At 44.5% G+C, this 20458-nt stretch overlaps 2 protein-coding genes across 2 annotated transcripts in view; one reads left to right on the top strand and one right to left on the bottom strand.

The window, feature by feature from the left end:
* Positions 1-20458, bottom strand: part of ERGIC2 (ERGIC and golgi 2) — a 46227-nt gene that overhangs the window by 24928 nt on the left and 841 nt on the right. The window contains exons 2-6 of the mRNA XM_050936322.1: positions 9131-9179; positions 8522-8570; positions 6972-7117; positions 4253-4361; positions 2113-2159 (exon numbers count right to left, since the gene is read on the bottom strand). Of these exons, the coding sequence (XP_050792279.1) occupies positions 2113-2159; positions 4253-4361; positions 6972-7077 (262 nt within the window). The 5' untranslated portion in view covers positions 7078-7117; positions 8522-8570; positions 9131-9179. The remainder of the gene's footprint in view (positions 1-2112; positions 2160-4252; positions 4362-6971; positions 7118-8521; positions 8571-9130; positions 9180-20458) is intronic.
* LAMB4 (laminin subunit beta 4) overlaps positions 12106-20458 on the top strand; it is a 140098-nt gene continuing 131745 nt past the window's right edge. The window contains 1 exon segment of the mRNA XM_050935971.1: positions 12106-12303. Coding sequence (XP_050791928.1) covers positions 12106-12303 — 198 coding nt within the window.

Below are 20458 nucleotides of genomic sequence, written 5' to 3'. Positions count from 1 at the left end.
TAAATCCACCGAACAAACCAAACACCTAACAATACCAAAACATCATAGACACAGGGCAGAGAGAGAGAGGGAGAGGGAGAGGGAGAGGAGAGGACAGACAGTTTTTAAAATCTTTCGTCACTGATGTAGCACTTTCAGAAGAGCACATTTACTGCTCTATTTAAACAGTAAGTACTGAACAAAATATATCAACTCTAATTATTGTAGCTCTGTATACACAAATATTTATGCACATTTACATACACACAAATTGATCAGTGCAAATTTAAATATCTTCTATTTACATAAACGCAGTTATCAAATCTAAATGACACTAGTCCACAGACAGACTAAGCTATTTGATTTTTTTTTAAAGAAGGAAAACACATGGGAAGATAGATTGGTATAATACAGGGGTCGGCAACCTACAGCACGCGTGCCAAAGGTGGCACGCAAGCTAATCTTTGACGGCACGCAGGGCGGACTGAGCCGCTCAGCCCGCCGCTCTTGGGGTCCTGCTACTAGCCCCTTGTCAGCTGAGGTCCCGCCTCCAGTCCCACTCAGCATCCGCTGCTGGCCTGAGGGAAGGAACCCCAGGCTAGCAGTGGGCTGTGACCCCAGCTGGCAGGAGCCATCAGCTGAAACCCCAGAGCGGGGGCAGGCAGAGACTCTCAGCCCACCCCCGAAACCCCAGAGCTGGGTGGGTTGACCTGCTCAGCCCACCGCTGCTCTGGGGTTCCGGCTGCTGGCCCCTTGCCAGTGGGGTCCCCGCCGCAGCCCCACTCACCTTGCTTCTGATTGGAGTTCCAGCGCAGGCTCCCTGCCAGACAGGGTCCAGGCTTCTGGCCCTGCTCAGCCCTACCAGCCGCCAGCTCCACTCACCTCAGCTGCTGATCTGAGGTTCCAGCCAGTTAACAACTGATCACTCAAAAGCCTGTGTGCAGCTTAAAGTATCCAAATACGTGCCACCAGACATTGGAAAACTCAGCAAGGAAAAGCAAGGGGCAAGGATCACACTAAACTAACAAGATCTGCATTTTAATTTTAAATAAAGCTTCTGAAACATTTTGAAAACCTTGTTTACTTTACATATAACAGTAGTTTGGTTATATATTAAAGACTTATAGAGACACCTTCTAAAAAACATTAATATGTATTACTGGCACGCGAAGCCTTAAATTTGAGTGTATACATGAAGACTCGGCACACCACTGCTGAAAGGTTGCCGACCCCTGGTATAATACTAACTCAAAAAAGCATACTGATCATATTTAACTCTTATTTAGCACCTTGCATCCCCAAAGAGCATGACAAACAGTAGTTGTGATAACAGCCTGATGAGATAACTAAGTATTGTACCCTTTTATCATATGGCAGGAGTGAGGCAGAGAGGTTTAAGGAGTTGCCCAAGACCAAACAGAGAGTCTGTATCACAGCCAGGTTTAGATTTCAGAGAGTTCCTAGCTGCTACTCTTGTGGTAGATTAACAAGTTTAAAATAACCCATAAGAGTAGGAAAAGGGGTACTTGTAAATCAAACAAACAATTATGAGACAAACTTCAGCATCACACAGTCTAAAAATATTATAGCTGAGTTAAAGACCCATGAAAAGAGGGATTCAACACAGAATGTAGACAAAACTTTAACACCAACAATCTGACTAGGAAAAAACAGTTTTCCCTGTCAATCAAGGATAACTAAAAAAAACAGTGTAGACAGATGTAGTTTAATTACCCACTGCTTGTTAAAAAAAGCTGCAAACCTGCGTTTAACAATTATGAAGGCGCTGACTGAACTTGGCCAGCCTCAGTCTGAAACTGACTCTCTCTCCTTAGTTTTGCTGTAAATGCCACCAAACAGCAGAGCAAGTTTATGATCTGCCTGACTTACTAGTTTGATAAATTGCTGCTCTATCTTTCAGTTAACTATGCCCAATCCTGTAACTCAGGAATAAGTTACATATTATTGCTCCAAAAAATCTGGAACAATCATACTCTCTTCCTGGACAGCCAAAATCAACATCCAAGATGTATGAACAAGTTAACATAGGCATTTTATTTTTAATCTGAAAGCAATACCATTTTTTTTTAAAAACCACAACCACCAACACTATCATGCTGATGAAATACTTACATTGACACTTCATGGCAACAGTAATATCTATATTCATTCTTAATTTACTGGAAGACAAAAAAGAAAAATTTGCAATATTTATCACATTTAGTACAGATGCCAAGACAAAATAACTATGTGAGAAAATGTACAGAAATGCACTCCAAAGGCAAAATGAATACGAGTACACCTAAATATTAAGATTTGGGGAAGCTTAGGAAGAGAGGTTTAGTGAGTAGTTTAGAAAGTCACCCAGCGTCTATTCACCATTTAAGCCTTTAATATAAGACAAGTGGCAAGGGGAGAATTCGTTTCACAGCAAAATTAAATATTGCAATTATCTTTAAAAACTAAATGAAATATGACTGGTTCAGGAGTTTAGCTCTCTCTTATAAAAGACCAGTGGTTGCAAAAAAGCAGTCTCCATTGTCAGTAACATTTTGAAATATATTTTCATGAAACTGTAGTAGCACACAGCTCCCAATAAATTTAGTGGAATGGGAGGCACATGGGGGTCACAAAGCTAAAACCCTATGCAAGGATTTGAACATCTACTTCTTGTTTTATCATCTCCAGGAATAGGCACCAACTCTGTGGGTGCTCGAGGCCCAGAGCAACCATGGAAAAAAAATAGTGGGTGCTCAGCAGCCCTGCCAATCAACTCCTCCGTGCGCCATGGATCAGCTGTTCAGTGGTATGCAGGAGGTGCAGGTCGTGGTGGAGGAGGAGTGGGGGCAGGTGGAGGCAGAAGGAAGGGTGGGAAGAGGCAGGTGGGAGCAGGAAAAGATGAGGTGGGGGTCGAGCACCCCTTCGAAACAGAGGAAGTTGGCAACTATGTCTGCAGGAGCAGGTTTTTATTTCATTTCAGTGAGAATCCTCCAAGATCACAATTCAACAGCAGCTCTGCTGACCCAAATTGGGATCTAGCTGCCAGAAGAAATGCTATTGCCTTTGATACAGTCTTCTGGTTTTGTAACAAGGACTTTTCAAGCACCAAAGTACAGCCACTTTAAAAAGCAGGACTTTTCAAGCAGCAAACAAAAAGTCATATGAATCAGGACTATTCCTTGTACCTATCTGAGAAACTTATATGACCTCTATCTCCGTAATATCTGAGCATCTCACAATATTTAATGTGTTTATCCTCAGAACATCCTTGTGAGGTGAGTACGTGCTATTAATCCTATTTTACTGATAGAAAACTGGCACAGGCAGGCTCAGTGACTTTGCAAAGAAACCTCCTCACCAATATATACTTAAGATGCAGGTTGCACAGTTTAAAAAAGGAAGGTTTGTTACACTCACCGAGCATAGCTTTTCAGCCAAACTTAAAAGACACTTTGACGAAGAAGCCAAAGGCTATGTAACTGTGTGCAACAGGAGGATGTCAGCCTGTTAAAATGGATTTTTCTTTGAGGGGCAATACCTGAGTTTTGCATGCATCTCACTTAAATCTATTATAGAAAGTTTTTTTCTGAGTAAAATAGGTCTTTGAACTTTTGACATAACGCAATCATCACTTCAAGCCAATTTTCAAAAATGTACATTGCATCTGTGAATTGGGTTACAGGCTTTAAATACACAAAGCCTAATCTTCAAAGGCGCTGACCACCTTCAGCTCCCACTGACTTCAAGTGGAGTTGTGAGCACACAGCCCCTCAGAAAAATCAGGCAAGCACATGGAACTGACAACAAAAGTATCTCCAGCCAACCTCAGTTTTCATGACAGGTAGTAAGATGACAGGCAACCTTCAGATAGCCCGGTGGCCAACAGCTAACTGCTTTAAAATTAATCTTCAATACTCTGAACTGCACTCAGAAGCAAAACAAGCAGCATACTGATAAAAATGCTGAAAGAGTGCCAGAACAGCACCTTGGGTTTAAAGGTTAGATTTGACTGAGATTACAACCAAAATGTTGCTGGATTGTAAGCAAGTCTCTTCCCTTTTCATGGAAGGCAGTTGTGTTTCTTTTTCTTACTGAACCTGGCCCCAGCATATTAAACAACAAAACAAAAAGTAAATCATCTGTTTCCATTTTAATTTCAAATTGTAATTGCTTATGAGTAGCAAGAACATTTTAAATTCATTCTTTTTCAGAACAGCTGATGAAATGCAGACAACTTAAATTTAAAAGAAATTATAAGGAATAAAAAAGTTACCTAGTAAAATCCTTGTCTACTTCATATTCATATTTCATCCAGGTGTCTCGATACACCATAAACTCCATTATGGTTAATAAAGCCATAGCTGAAAATGCTATTAAAGATACTGAGAAATCAAAAAGAAAAAGGATCAGCTAGTGAGGAAATGTTATTTATTGATGGTGTTTACAAGGAAGAGACAATACAAAGAATTTAATACTTAAGGAAGACATTTTTGTGCAGATAAATGAATTTATTGAGTTGAAGTCTTATGACTTATTTGTGATAAATATAGTTAAGTGCAAAAATTCTCTTAGAAACACATCATCAACTGAACAATTTTCACATTTACATAGGAAGAACAAAGATACTGAAAGTCCCAATCCAAAAATATCTTTTGGGTATGATGAGCTGTGTCCTCAGAGAACATTTCATAGAGTCCATAAAAATTTTCTCCCTCCACTTCAAGGATGCCACCTGATGATAACTTTCCATGAATAAGGGGCGCTGGATGGACTTAAGTCCATCACTGCTGATCCTTTCTCAAATACAAAGATAACCACAGAGCAAGACGAGCTTCCCAGCTACTTATTTATAGAAGTGTCCCATCATCATGGTATCCATGTGCTCCACCCTCAGCTCGAAGGCTTGGCATACTGAGTGTACAATACATCCATCACCATTCACAGGGCCTGAAAATCAAATCCAGCTCTATCAAAATGACAGCACAGAGTACTAAACACAGAACCTATTGGGATTTTCAGTATTCACATAGAAGATTTCCTTTAGTTAAAACAGCCTAAATAAAAAGTAAAGCCTGATGTTTGCAGCATTTCCCTGTAACAGATATGATCATTTCCTGTATATCCTTGGGAGATCTTATTGAATTAAGTTTACGTAGCTTCAGGTCCATTGTTTTAAATGAATGTGTTCTACTCTATGCACAACTCCTCCAGGAACTACAAGCAGTGGGTGGTGATTAAAGCAAATTAGCAAGGTTGCAACCCCCCCCAGTGAGACACCAGCTCCTGGGAAGCTCAGATATACCAGTTAAAACTGGATTCTCCACAGACCAACAGTCAAAGAAGAGACTTTTGGATAACTAGCCTGAGTTCACAGTGACTCTGGATCTCCTTTCTGGGCCAGCAAATGGACAGGACCTTCTGCCCCAGGCAGAGCCATAATCCTTGTGGAAAGGCTGACACCTACCAGAGCCTGAGGTCAGAGTTGGGTGATCTCTAATAAGCTTTTTAGAATGTGTGTAGGCTCTTTAATATTTATAATATATTTTCTCTGTAATGCTTTCCCCTTAAGAATAAATGAACTTGCTTTAAAAGAGCTGGGTGGTAACATACAACTGCTGGCATTTACGCTGTTCGTATAGCCTCTGGAGAGAAAACAAAGTGCACATGCTGGCCAGTTTAGGCAGTCTGGCTTGCTGGGAATACCACAGAATAGGCAGGGAACTATGCAGCCTGGAAAAACTTCAGTCTGCAGGGAGACAGATGCAGCTGTCTGCTAAAGAGAAGTGTCAGTTGAACAGCTGGGAGCCTAGAGTGGATGCCCTTGAGGGATTAAGGGGGAGGGGTAGGAAAATATAGGGGCAGTTGCCCTGAACTGTGACAGGCCCCATTTACCTTTCTCTAACTTAAAATGGTTAAGACTGGGTCAAGAAATGCCTAGGGGGCACAAAATGCCTTGGTATCAATCAGGTTTAGAGAACCTGGGCTTTCATATCACAGATTTATGCTTCTAGCCTCCGTCAAGAAAAACAAGTAAGGGAAATAAGAGGCACCACTCATTCAATAAGGAGAGGTATCTGCATAAGTCACTTGTGCATAATTATCCAGTACAAGGCTGCCAGCTTCTTCTTTCTGTAACAATTACAGATGCACAAAAGTCAGCCCACTTCATCTGTGTTTCAGTGAGCAAAAGAACACAGTAGAAAGCACCAAAAACTGGATTAAATGGTCAATTTCTAATCCAAGATGAGCATTGCACATCTCCAAAGATGTGCATATCTCCTCATCGTGACTGTGAAATTGTGCATAAAGTCCTGCTATTGTGCATGCACACAGAAATACAGTAAAGATGTCTGAGCTTCATGCGGAGGCACGTGATGTGCATCGCCAGTTAGAATCATGATTTTGGCCTGGTCTGACACCTATAGATAGAATTGGTGTTTCTTGCAGCTTTAGCATTTGAGAGGAGCCCAGGTGAACACTGAGGCTGTAGTCTGCACAAATACCTTCAGTGGAGGGGGTATTACAGAATTATTGAGTGCTTCCCTCACCCTGCTAACATCACTTCAGTCTTCCAAAGAGGATATTTAGGAAGATTAACATCAGATGCAAAAAGAATAAAGTGATATAGAGTTGGATATCAGTTGTGTATCACTGGTATTTCAGTCCATGCTGTTTCGCAATCTCACCTCATGGCTTCGTATAGATGTTGAACAGAATACAGAAAAGGACCAATCCTTACATCTGCTTGATTCTTAACTACTGGACAGAATTTCCTGCGTGACAGGTTCATGCATTTTGTCCAACAACAGGAGAAACAAACTGAGCCATCATCTGAAAGGGATTAGCTACAGCACAGTATATATCTTTCAAATCCACATTTGTAAACTGATGCCCATGTCTTCCCCTAATTGAAACATTTACTACCAAAATGCGCTAAAGAGACTCACCACATTAATCAGGCCAGGCATCATCAGGGTCTCAGTAAGGCTTACCTGTTCCACCACTTGTTGAAGTCTCTACATAGCTCTCAGGAACCTTTGGAAAGGCATCCAACTCTTTCACCAAATTCAGCGTCTTCTTCCGATTCAGTCGCCTCATCTTCAGCACATTCCCCTACTTCCTCCTTCATATATTCACTCTATATTGAGAATACATTGTTAAATTAAGAGAGACACCAACAATCCAGCTTCAGCCCTAAAACTGACCTATTATAGGAATAAATTCCATGGTCCGTGTTAGGCAAACTATGGCCTGTGGGACACATCCAGCCTGTGGGACCGTCCTGCCTGGTCCTTGAGCTCCCAGCCAGGGAGGCTAACCTCCAGCCCCTCCCCTACTGTCCTCCCTTCCCCACAGCCTCAGCTCTCCGTGCCGCCAGTGCTCTGGGCAGCAGGGCTGTGAGCTCCTGCTGGGCAGCACAGCTGCGAGAGCTGCTGGCCTGCCCCAGTGCTCTAGACTGCATGGCTGGCTCCAGCTGGGCAGCATGGCTGCCAGTCCTCGTGCTCTGAGTGGCATGGTAAGGGGGTGGGGAGTGAGGGGGGTTGGATAGGTGTGGGAGTCCCAGGGGGCCTGTTAAGGTGTTAGGGCGGGTGTGGATAGGGGTCGGGCAGTCAGGGGACAGGGCGGTTGGATAGGGGGTGGGATCCTTGGGGGGCAGTTACGGGTGGGGGATCCCGGGAGGGGTGGTCAGGGGACAAGGAGCGGGGAGGCTGGATGGGAGGGTTCTGAGGGGGGCAGTCAGGAGGTGGGAAGTGGGAGGGGGCCAGGCTGTTTGGGGAGTCATAGCCTTTCCTACCTGGCTCTTCATACAATTTCAGAACCCCGATGTGGCCCTCAAGCCAAAGAGTTTAACCATCCCTGGCCTAGATGATCTTAACAATCGGTGAATAATTTACACTTAGAGATCTTTTGATGAAAGATGCAGTGTAATACCCTCAACATTTATTATAATATATTCTTTCCATTTTACACAACTAAATGATTATCATTATTGACAGATATTGCAGTTAATTAAGATTAAACCCAGTTCTAAATTAAATGTACTAAGGACAAACTTCTGACAGTGAATCAAAGTCAGTGCCTTAACTAATGGAGAATGTCAAACATGCTGTGTAGGACTCAGAGGGATTCCACACTGCTCATGGCCTCCCATGTTCAGCTAAGGCAGATTTGTACTGTATGCTAAAGAAAGAATCATCCTGTCAATAACTTGATCACTACTAGTGAAAAAGCAGTATAATTCATAGTATAAAATTCATTCAAGGATCAATGTGCAATTAAAAATTATTCATTGACAAAATTTCCTTGGAGGAAGTCAAAATAAGCCTTTTTATTTTTTTTTTTAAACTTGTATATTCTGGATACTCATACCGGCACATCTTTTTGCGCTCACAGAAGTAAAGCCATTTGTTTTCACTGCCTGTGACATGTGCCTGAAAATTACACACCAAATTCTAAACACAGGTCACAATGAATCAACTTCCAAATATGCCTACGCTTTTGAATTAACTCTCACAAACCCGCAGCACACAAGTTGTCTTACCTTGTCCTGATGATTGTCTTGCTGTTTTTAGGAAGGGTTGAGTGAGGTACTAAAAAGAAAGAACAGAATCCAAAATAACCTGTTAACCTACACATGTCCAGACTCCTGAGACTGCCCCAAAAGTCTCATGCAAATTATGTGCATATGCCCATTGGGATAATAAAGATGCTGTCCTGACTCTGTCCCTAGTTCTGAGTTTTCCTGAAATACCTATAGCACAATTTATGCAGGTTGAGAGTGGAGGAAGGGTTGCTGAAGCAGGTCAGTGGAGACTGGAGAGATGCGGGAGGGCTGACAGGCCAGAGAGATGAGGATGCCAACAAGTAAGTGGGAAGAGGAGAGGGGAAGGAGGAGAGGCTGAAGCAGGTCAGGAGAATGAAGATGGGTGGAAGACTGTTAGTGAAAGTGAAAGTTAGTGAAAGGTGTAAAGGGGAATGAAGTAGGGTGGGAGTGGTGCTGGAACGAGAAAGTAGATGAAGCAGGTTGGGGGGATGGAGGGGAGTGCTGGAGAAGAACATATCAGAGAATCTAACACAATATTTTAAAACACCACAGATGTTTACAGTTTGCATCAATATCCAAAAAAACCCAGCAGACAGGTTGTCTTACCTTGACCCTTTGTCTCTCTTGATGTTCTTAGGTATTGTGAAGTGAGGCTCTGAAACAAAAGGAAGGAATCCCAAACAAGTCATTATCTGTGCAGCTATTTAGTTGATCAGCAATGCATCCATGCCCATAAACAACTTGAAGTTACAAAGTTACATGTGCATGAAAATCTTTAGTGGTACAGGGCTGGTGTAACAGCAGAATCTGCCCTGCATCCAAACATGCCCTTTTTGCTTCTGCACATGCTCACCCTCCTACTATTATCTTAATGGTCATATGCACGTGCTTATTAGACAAGCAAAGCCCCAATGAAGCTTCTGCCCTTACTGTGCCTTTTGCCTGCGTTATAACGCGGATCCACTTCCACAATGCCCAGAAATTTGCTAATCCAGTTTGGAGACAGTGCCAATCCCCAGACAGATTTTTGCCCCAGATCCCTAAATGGCCCCCTCAAGGATTGAACTCACAACCCTAGGTTTAGCAGGCCAATGCTCAAACCACTGAGCTATCCCTCTCCCCAGAAGGATAGCTGTAGTTTCTGCATCGGAGAGTTCCTCTTTTAAGACTTCTAGAAAGCATGCTCCACACCCCGTTCCAATCAGATTTTGGAAGGCACTTCAGATTCTTAAACCTTGGGTTGAGTGCTGTAGCTATTTTTAGAAGTCTCACATTAGTACCTTCTTTGCATTTTGTCACATCTGCTATGAAAGCATTCTTAAAACAAACATGCTCAGCCATCATCTAAGACTTCTATAATATGGAATATATGGCAGCATGTGGGTAAAACAGGAGACATACAATTCTCCACAAAGGCGTTTAGTCACAAATTTAATTAACACACTGTTTTTTAAACAAGCATCATCAGCATGGAAGCATATCCTCTGAAATGGTGGTCAAAGCATGAAGGGGCATCCAAACGTTTAGCATATCTGGCACATAAATACCTTGCAATGCCGGCTACAAAAGTGCAATGTGAACACCTGTTCTCATTTTTAGGTGACATTGTAAACAAGAAGCGGGCAGCATTATCTTCTGTAAATGTAAATAAACTTGTTTGTCTTAATGATTGGCTCACCAAGAAGTAGGACTGAGTGGACTTGTAGGTGCTAACGTTTTACATTGTTTTGGTTTTGAGTGCAGTTATGTAACAAACAAACAAACAAACAAAAAATCTACATTTGTAAATTACACTTCCACAATAAAGAGATTGCTCTACAGTACTTGTGTGAGGTGATTTGAAAAAATACTATTTCTTTTGTCTTTCATTTTTACAGTGCAAATATTTGTAATAAAAAATGTTAAGTGAGCACTGTATTGTAATAGAAATCAATATATTTGAAAATGTAGAAGAACATCAAAATATTTAATAAATTTCACTTGGTATTCTATTGTTTAACAGTGCAATTAATTTTTTGAGTTAATCGCGTGAGTTAACTGCGATTAATCACGAGTCCTAATAAAAACTATTGACGATATATATATGAAAAGATGCACTGTTCTTTTTTCTAACTGTACTATTTGGAGAGTACTTTATAGGTTCCAATAAAAATTACTGGGCAAATCCTTCCTCAGGGATAGAAGCACTGAGAACACTGAACACAGTGGAATTACTGTGATTTCTCTGTGCTAGCACTACAGATATTTCTACAGTTTTACAGTACCTCAACACAAACAAAAATTGCTGCACAGAGAGACCCATACAAGGAAGAGAGGATATGATACTTCCAAGAGGGAAAGAGAGGTGGCAGGAGGAAACTGAGAAGAATTTAAGCTAGTGGTTCTCAACCTATTTACCATTCTGGACCGCATATGCTACTCTTGGTCTTATGTGGGCCACATCCACACAATATATATACTGTATGGCCATGAGGATGTCACATGAGTCACAGCTGTGTGCTGATTGGGCTGCAAGCAGCCCGCAGGCTGTGGATTGAGAACCACTGATTTAAGCAGTCTTTATATATCACAAAAGAGCATAAAGAATATTAATCCTTTTTTTAAAGGATTTGCAGTTTATCTTTAAGGCCTCAGTTCTGCAAAAGTCTATGCACATGCATATCTGCAATTCATACGGGACTATTCTTGTGTGTGTGCACAAGTCTTTGCAAGACCAGGGCCGAGGGCTGCTGGTACAGTAATTTCAAAGGGTGGGATGCATTAATAAAAAGGAAAACGTGGGCTGTATATCAGGAGAAATTTGCTAAGGATAAGAACTGATACAATGAGCAATAGCCTTCAAAGGAAAAGGATGGAAGCCAAATGCATTTAAAACTAGACTGAACAAAGGTATATTTTTCCAGTTGGTCATTTTAATCTTGGGATTATTCCCTTCCCACTTTCAGGATGTCAGTCTCTCCCCTGCCTTGTACTTTGTGTAGTCATTTGCATCTGTGATGATATCAAATCAGAATGGTTTTTCCTTCTCTTTTACACCAGTATTACTCCACTGATTACTCCACAGTGTGAGTACAGAATCCAGCCCATAAAGTAAATGGCTATACAAGCCCCTGGAGAATCAGGCCCTTCAACACTGCAGAAGTCACCCATACTGACTTCAGTTTTAAAAGAAAAAATAAATTGGTCAATAGATTTCAAAGGGTGTAGACATTTTGGGAGAAGTGTACAGTACCTGGCACAAACTGCCTACCTGCGGAACACAGACACTGACAGCCAGCTCCTAAGCAACCAAAGGAGATAGAGAACAGGAGCAGCAAACTGGGGAGTTTTGACAGGAGTTTAGAAAGGGAGCAGGAAAGCTAGATAGAATGTTTATTAGACTATAAACTTAGAGTAATAAATGCCTCAAAAAAAAAAAAAAAACACCTGCAAGAGTAAAAATAATGCAGGAAGAAGTGCAGCAGCAGAGTGGACTGAATGCAGCATGTATGATCACCTGAGTTGTGGGCAGGTGGCATGTGTGTGCATTTGGTGCAAACAGCTCCGTTGCCCTCCGAGATAAGTATGGGTTTGAGACAAGCATGGCTGAACTGGAGGAACTAAGGAAGACAGAGAGGTACACAGACAAGACCTTCTGGGCCACATCAGAGCAGTCTCACTCCCAGTCTGACAGCCACTGTGCTACTGAAGAGGATGGAAGTCTTCGGGAAGGAGAACATCAAGATAGAGCACGGGGAAATGATCCCACAGTTGGGACCATCCCCTCAGATAATGTTATGGTATCTTCTCACAATGAGGATACCTCTCCAGGGGAGGGGATCCCTGTTATTAGGAAGAGATAAGCAATAGTAATCAGGTATTTGACCATTAAGATATAGATATTTGGGTTTGTGATGACTGGGAGAACTACATGGTGAATTGCCTGCTGGGTGCAAAGATTGCAGACTTCTCAAGACACCTAGCCAGATGTATGTGCAATGCTGGGAAGGAGCTGACGGTCATGGTACATTTAAGTACCAATGACATAGGGAAATGTACGAAAGAGGCCCTAGAAGCCAAATTTAGGTGGCTAGGTAGGAGATTCAAGTCCAGGACCTCCCTAGTGGCATTCTTTGAAATGGTTCCAATGCCATGCACAACGCCAGTTAGACAGGCAGAACTGAAGGATCTCAACATGTGGATGAGATGATCATGTTCAGAGGAAGAACTTAGGTACAAAACATATAGGAATGACAGAGTAGGTCATTTTGGTGGGGGAATGGCATTATATGGAAAAAAAGAAAGCATACAGTCAAAAATAGTAAAAGTCTTAAATGAACCAAACAGTATCATAGCACTGCTACGGATGGAAACTCCATGCTTGAACAATAGGAATACACTACCCACCACCTGATCAGGGTGGTGACACAGTGACTGTGAAATGCTCAGGGAGATTAGAGGGCTTGTCTACATCAGAAAGTTGCAGCGCTGGTGAGGGAGTTACAGCGCTGCAACTTAGGAGGTGTACACATCTGCAGGGCATCACCAGCGCTGCAACTCCCTGTTTGCAGCGCTGGCCGTACTCCCGTTTTGTCTCGGGTGTAGAGGATCCAGCGCTGGTAATCAAGTATAGACGCTTACCAGCGCTTTTCTTGACCTCCGTGGAATAAGCAGGTATCCCAGCATACCTGAGGAAGCCTCTGGTAATCAAGCTGGTCTCCTTCCCCGGCTTGCTCTCGCGTTCCCCGAACCCCGAGCAAGCAGGTCTCCTTCCCTGAGGTTTGCTGGGTGGTTCCGGGAACGCGAGAGCAAACCGGGGAAGGAGACCAGCTTCGCCGCGGTTTGCTCTCGCGTTCCCCGAACCCCGAGCAAGCAGGTCTCCTTCCCTGAGGTTTGCTGGGTGGTTCCGGGAACGCGAGAGCAAACCGGGGAAGGAGACCAGCTTCGCCGCGGTTTGCTCTCGCGTTTCCCGGAACCACCCTGCAAACCGCAGGGAAGGAGACCTGCTTGTTCGGGGAACGCGAGAGCAAACCGCGGCGAAGCTGGTCTCCTTTCCCGGGTTTGCTCTCGCGTTCCCGGAACCACCCAGCAAACCTCAGGGAAGGAGACCTGCTTGCTCGGGGTTCGGGGAACGCGAGAGCAAACCAGGGAAGGAGACCAGCTTCGCCGCGGTTTGCTCTCGCGTTCCCCGAACCTCCCTTGAAGCCGCCCAACAGCGCTGCAGTGTGGCCACATCTAACACCACTTGCAGCGCTGGTTGCTGTAAGTGTGGCCACTCTGCAGCGCTGGCCCTATACAGCTGTACTAATACAGCTGTAACAACCAGCGCTGCAAAATTTTAGATGTAGACATGGCCAGAGAGGCTACAAAAACAAAAATCTAATAATAATGGAGGTTTGCAGCTATCCCAATATTGACTAGGAACATGCCACGTCAGGGCAGGATGAAGAGATAAAATCTGCAGATACTCATTTAACTTAAAATAGGAACTAAACAAAGATGAGGAGGCTAGTTAAACGGAAATTAAAGGAATAGTTACAAGAGTGAAATGCCTAAAAGCGCATGGACACCATTTAAAAACATCATAACAGAGGCTCAAACTATAAGTGTACTCCAAATAAAAATTTAAAAAAAAACAGTAAGAGGCTGCTACCATGGGTAAACAATGCTACCATGGGTAAACAGTAGAGTAAAAGAGGCAGTTAGAGACAAAAAGACATCCTTTAAAAACTGGACGTCAAATCCTACTGAGGAAAATAGAAAGGAGCATAAACTCTGGCAAGCTAAGTATAAAAGTATAATTAGGCAGTCCAAAAAGAGAATGTAAAGAGCAAAAGAGACAAAAATTAACAGTAAAAAATTTTTTTTTTAAATACATCAGAATTGTGCCAAACAATCAGTGGGGCCACCACACAATTGAGGTGCTAAAGGGAACACTCAGGGAAGACAAGGCCATTGCAGAAAAGCTAAATGAAATGAATTCTTTTCTTCCATCATCACTACAGAGAATGTGAGGGAGATTCCCACACCTGACCTATTCCTTTAAGATGGCAGATCTGAGGAACTATCCCAGATTGAGATGTCAGTAAAGGAGGTTTGGGAACAAATTGATATATTAAACAGTAATAAGTACCCAGGACCAGATGGTATTCACCTAAGAGTTCTGAAGAAACTCAAATATGTAATTGCAAAATTAACTGTGGTATGTAATCTATCACTTAAATCAGCCTCTGTGCCAGATGACTGAGGACAGCTATTGTAATGCCTACAATCTTAACAAAAGGATCCGGAAGCGATCCTGGCAATGCAGGCCAGTATGCCTATCTTCAGCACCAGGCAAACTGGTTGAGACTATAGTAAAGAACAACATCATCAGATACATGGATGAACACGATTTGTTGGGGAAGAGTCAACATAGCTTTTGAAAAAGGGAAATCATGCCTCACCAATCTATTAGAATTCTCTGAGGGGGTCAAGAAACACATGAACAAGAGTGATATGGTGTACTTGGACAAGGTCCCTAACAAAAGGCTCTTAAGCAAAGTAGGAAGTCATGGGATAAAAAGGAAGGTCCTCTCATGAATTAAAAGATCCAAAAGATTAAAAGATTAAAACTGGTTAAAAGATAGGGAACCAAGGGTAGGAATAAATTATCAGTTTTCACAGTGGTGAGAGGTAAATAAAATCATCCTCCAAGGATCTGTACTGGGATCAGTACTGTGCAACATATTCATAAGTGATCTGGAAAAAGGGGTAAATAGTGAAGTGGCAAAGTTTGAACACGATACAAAATTATTCAAGATATTTAAGTCCAAATCAGACTGCGAAGAGTTACAAAGGAGTCTCACAAAACTGGGTGACTAGACAACAAAATGGCAGATGAAATTCAATGTTGATAAATGCAAAGTAATGCACATTCGAAAACATAATCCCAACTACACACACAAATTGATGGAGTCTAAATTAGCTGTTACCACTCAAGAAAGCGATCGTGAAGTCATTGTGAACAGTTCTCTGAAAAACATCTGCTCAATGTGCAGCAGCAGTCAAAAAAGCTAACATTCTGTTAGCAACCATTAGGAAAGGGACAGATAAACAGAAAATATCATAATGCCTCTAAATAGATCCATCGTACACCCACACCTTGAATACTGAATGCAATTCTGGTCTCCCTACCTCAAAAAAGGAAAAATTATAGGCAGCCAGTTTAAAACAAACATAAGGAAGTACTTCTTCACACAATAGACAGTCAGCCTTTGGAACTCATTGCCAGGGGATGCTGTGGAGGCCAAAAGTATAACTGGGTTCAAACAAAAATGAGATAAATTAATGGAGGATAGGTCTATCAATGGCTATTAGCCAAGATGATCAGGGATGCAACCCCATGCTCTGGGTGTCTCTAAACTTCCTACTGCCAGAAGCTGGGACTGGACAACAGGAAATGCATCACTCAATAAGTTACCCTGTTCTGTTCATTGCCTCTGAAGCATCTGGCACTGGCCACGCTCAGAAGACAGATACTAGGCAAGATGGACTGTTAGTCTGGCCCAGTATGGCCGTTCTTATGACATTATCCAAGGGGAACTGTGCATCTCACAACCTTCAGGCACAGAGTTGCTTGCCGGGAACTAAGATGACTAACGGATACATTCTCTACCAGGGATATATTTTGATCAGTACTAACCTTTCAGTCAGTATCAATACTGCCACAGCTCCCTTTCAAAAGGATTGAAACTTGAGATCATTCTGCCAAATATCCAACACTTACAGAGCAGAAAAAAGACAGATTGAAAAATTGTATGCATCCCTGAACCCAAGGCCTAAGGAAACCTGATAAACATGTGGGAAAAGACAAGCCACAATATAGAACATGAATACAGAGTTACTCCCATTTTCAATATTTTAGAGGGAAGAGCAAGTTCATCAGACAAGGGAATCTCAAAGTGAGTAAAGTTTGAAAAGACAACTGCATTCCTCTTGGTATTACATAAGGTATTTAAATTTAAGAAGGAGAGAGAACTAAAATTAGAAGGAACAGAAAACAAATGAGTGGAAAAGGAGAGTAGCTCCAGTCTTGGAGGGCTCTGGAAAAAGCTGACTTATAAAGGAGGGCATGCAGAGGAACACAATTAAGTTCTCATTGAATTCTGGTCGTCTATCTTGGGCATTTTGTTGTCCCTGGTGCTATTTGGATAATGATTAACTGGATAGACACACAAAACAGAGATCACAGAAAAAAAGAACAACATCTGCTACAGTAGGCACAAGACCGGGGCAAATATGACTTCACATGACTTGCATTCTCCTTATCCTGGAGCCAGCTGGCTCCCAGTGCAAGTTACAGCATTCTTATGGCTCTTATGTCCAGCAGCCAATGCCATAAGGTGCCATTCTGCAGCCAGAGATTATCTTGACCCAACTTCCTTTGCCTCCTGAAATGTTCCCTATAATGGGGACTAGAAGAAGCAATAGGCAGAGAGATACAGCGGTTGGCTTTACATCACCAGGGACCTGGATCTGCCAGATTACTTGATACTATGCATCACCAGCAAGGCCACAGTTTTTTTTAAGACACAGACATCTCCATAAAATTTTAATGGAAACAAAATATTGCAGTAAGATTATTTTCCTGAATCCAAGATAAAACAGTGAAAACAGTGAAAACACTGTAATAACATATGTAATTGCATCATGCTAACTCAGCATACACACTAATCATAATGCATTTGAGTACTGAGGTACTTATGCAGGCTACTGTTCATCAGTAAAACAAACAGTCTTAAATCTGTGCTCTTTCAAACACACCTCCAAGAGACTGCAGCCTATCAGCAACTGCCAAATTACCTTCATCAGGCTCTTAGATAAAAGGGAGTGAAGAAGAATGAAGTCAACCTGGCAAAGACTGAAACATGTCAGAGGTTTATTATGCTCAAAGCAAAAGAACTGACCCTTCCTGACTGTCTTCTTTCTACACAGATTTAGTTAACTACAGTATTTAACAAAACCCACACCACAATTTGAGAGCAGGAGTCACCCATCTAAACAAAAAAGTAACAGTTTTGCTTTTAAAAAAAAATAAATAAATAAAAATCAGTGATTTGTGCAGCCCCTGGTATGGTGGCGGGGGGGGGGAGGGGAGAGGGAAGGAAGTGAGGTCACCTAAGAGGTCTCAAATTTGCAGATGCAGATTTTAAGTCACAAAAGAAACAGAACACAAAACAATTTCTGAGAACTAGGATGTTATTACGCAGTTTAGCCCAGTAATAGATATGTACAGTCACATGTATGTGTGTGCGCACAGCCTGGAACATTGCAACTATGCTGAAGATGTCAAAGGGAATGATAGAGGCACATGGGAGATGAACAAACAATCAAATTACAAAGCAAGTTTGGAGACTCTTCATCACATTTTTCTTTAAAATCAAAATATTATTATTATGCACTTGACTTTAGGGTCAAATCTGAAAACTGTAGGTGGAATGCATAACAGTAACTTCAAACTCTGGCAAGCAGGTCAGTGAGTCAACACCAGGCAAATACTGTACCAGTGAATTTAACCCCAAAACTATTACAACAGCAGCAGACAGTGATGTGAGGCTCAATTAATTAATGTTAGTGAGGCACTTTGAGACTGTCAGTGAGAAGGGGAAAGCAAGATATGTTTAGGACTATTATTCTTATTCTTGGTAAAAGGGGAACTACAAGAGCCACAAACACTCACTATTCCAGGGAATGGGGGACAGGGAGACAAGAAAGATGGGAGATGGTAAAACAGGGATGAAGGGACTGCGCAGAGGAACAAGGAGGAGGATGAAAGGGAAGAGGAGAAAGATGGGAGTGATAAGAAGATGTGAGAGGAAAAAGAAAGAGGTGAAGAGGGGTGCAGGAGATATAATCTGATGCTGGGGGGGGGGGGGAGTGATAGGGAAGGGGAGGCTAAGGTCAAGGAAGACATATGGGGGAAAGGAGCTAGCCAGGGCTAAGAAGGGGATCTTTGAAGAGAAAGAGAAAGAGCTAGGGGCAAGGGATTGAGAAAAGAAGAGAGATAAGGGATTGAGAAAAAGATTACAGGTGGAGGGAGTGGGAGGGGCTGAGAAAGGAATATGGGAGACAGCAGGATATATAGGGTGAGGAGAAAGAAATGGGGGGAGGGAGACAGAAGCAGGGAAATGGGAGTGTCAGGGATATAGGGGGCTCAGGGTGAGGAGAAGAGACATGGTGTGTATGGGATACAGAAGTTTCAGAGTGAGAGGCAGTGACACAGAGCTCAGGATGAGAGATCAGTGGGGCAGAAGGATGCTAGGGCAGGGGGCTCAGGGTGAGGAGGGACTTCGGTTTTGGGAATATATGGGTGCAGGCTCAGGATGAGGGGTAGGGAAGGGGATTTGGGGGATATGTGGGGAGGCGGCTCAGGGTGAAGAGGGGTAGGGGGTTGGGGGATAGGTGGGGAGGCGGCTCAGGGTGAGGAGGGGCAGGGGGGTCTGGGGAAGGGGCTCAGGGTGAGGAGGAGTATGGGGGTTTGGGGAGGGGCTCAGGGGTTGGGGGATAGGTGGGGAGGGAGGCTCAGGATGAGGAGGGGTACTGGGGTTTGTGGAGGGGCTCAGAGTGAGGAGGGGCACAGGGGTTGGGGGACAGGTGGGGAGGTGCTCAGGGTGAAGAGGGGCACGGGAGTTGGGGGACAGGTGGGGAGGTACTCAGGGTGAAGAGGGGCAAGGGAGTTGGGGGACAGGTGGGGAGGGGCTCAGAGTGGGGAGGGGCACAGAGGCTGGGGGGTAAGTTGGGGAGGGGGCTCAGGGTGAGGAGGGGTACCAGGGTTTGGGGAGGGTGCTCAGGGTGAGGAGGGGCACGGGGGGTTGGGGACTGATGGGGTGAGGGCTCAGGGTGAGGAGGGGGTTGGGGAGGGCGCTCAGGGTGAGGAGGGGTACCGGGGTTTGGGGAAGGGGCTCAGGGTGAGGAGGGGTTTGGGGAAGGGGCTCAGGGTGAGGAGGGGTTTGGGGAAGGGGCTCAGGGTGAGGAGGGGTTTGGGGAGGGGTACCAGGGTTTGGGGAGGGGTACCAGGGTTTGGGGAGGGGTTTGGGGAGGGCGCTCAGGGTGAGGAGGGGTACCAGGGTTTGGGGAGGGGGCTCAGGGTGAGGAGGGGTACTAGGGTTTGAGGAGGGGCACGGGGGCCGGGGGATAGATGGGGAGAGGCTCAGGGTGAGGAGGGGGTTTGGGGAGGGGGCTCAGGGTGAGGAGGGGGTTTGGGGAGGGGGCTCAGGGTGAGGAGAGGTACCGGGGTTGGGGAGGAGCTCAGGGAGAAGAGGGGGTTGAGGAGGGCACTCAGGGTGAGGAGGGGGTTGGGGAGGGGCTCGGGGTGAAGAGGGGGTTGTGGAGGGCGCTCGGGGTGAAGAGGGGTACCGGGGGTTGGGGAAGGCGCTCAGGGTGAGGAGGGGTACCGGGGGTTGGGGAAGGCGCTCAGGGTGAGGAGGGGGTTGGGGAGGGCGCTCAGGGTGAGGAGGGGGTTGGGGAGGGCGCTCAGGGTGAGGAGGGGGTTGGGGAGGGCGCTCAGGGTGAAGAGGGGGTTGGGGAGGGCGCTCAGGGTGAAGAGGGGGTTGGGGAGGGCGCTCAGGGTGAAGAGGGGGTTGGGGAGGGCGCTCAGGGTGAAGAGGGGGTTGGGGAGGGCGCTCAGGGTGAAGAGGGGTACCGGGGTTTGAGGAGGGGCACGGGGGCCGGGGGATAGATGGGGAGAGGCTCAGGGTGAGGAGGGGTTTGGGGAGGGGGCTCAGGGTGAGGAGGGGTACCGGGGTTTGGGGAGGGGGCTCAGGGTGAGGAGAGGTACCGGGGTTGGGGAGGGGCTCAGGGAGAAGAGGGGGTTGGGGAGGGCACTCAGGGTGAGGAGGGGGTTGGGGAGGGGCTCAGGGTGAGGAGGGGTACCGGGGGTTGGGGAGGGGCTCAGGGTGAGGAGGGGGTTGTGGA

This window comes from Gopherus flavomarginatus, chromosome 1, assembly GCF_025201925.1.
Source record: "Gopherus flavomarginatus isolate rGopFla2 chromosome 1, rGopFla2.mat.asm, whole genome shotgun sequence".
In the NCBI taxonomy this organism is placed as follows: domain Eukaryota; kingdom Metazoa; phylum Chordata; order Testudines; family Testudinidae; genus Gopherus; species Gopherus flavomarginatus.
This window is presented reverse-complemented; position numbering and strand designations above follow the sequence as displayed.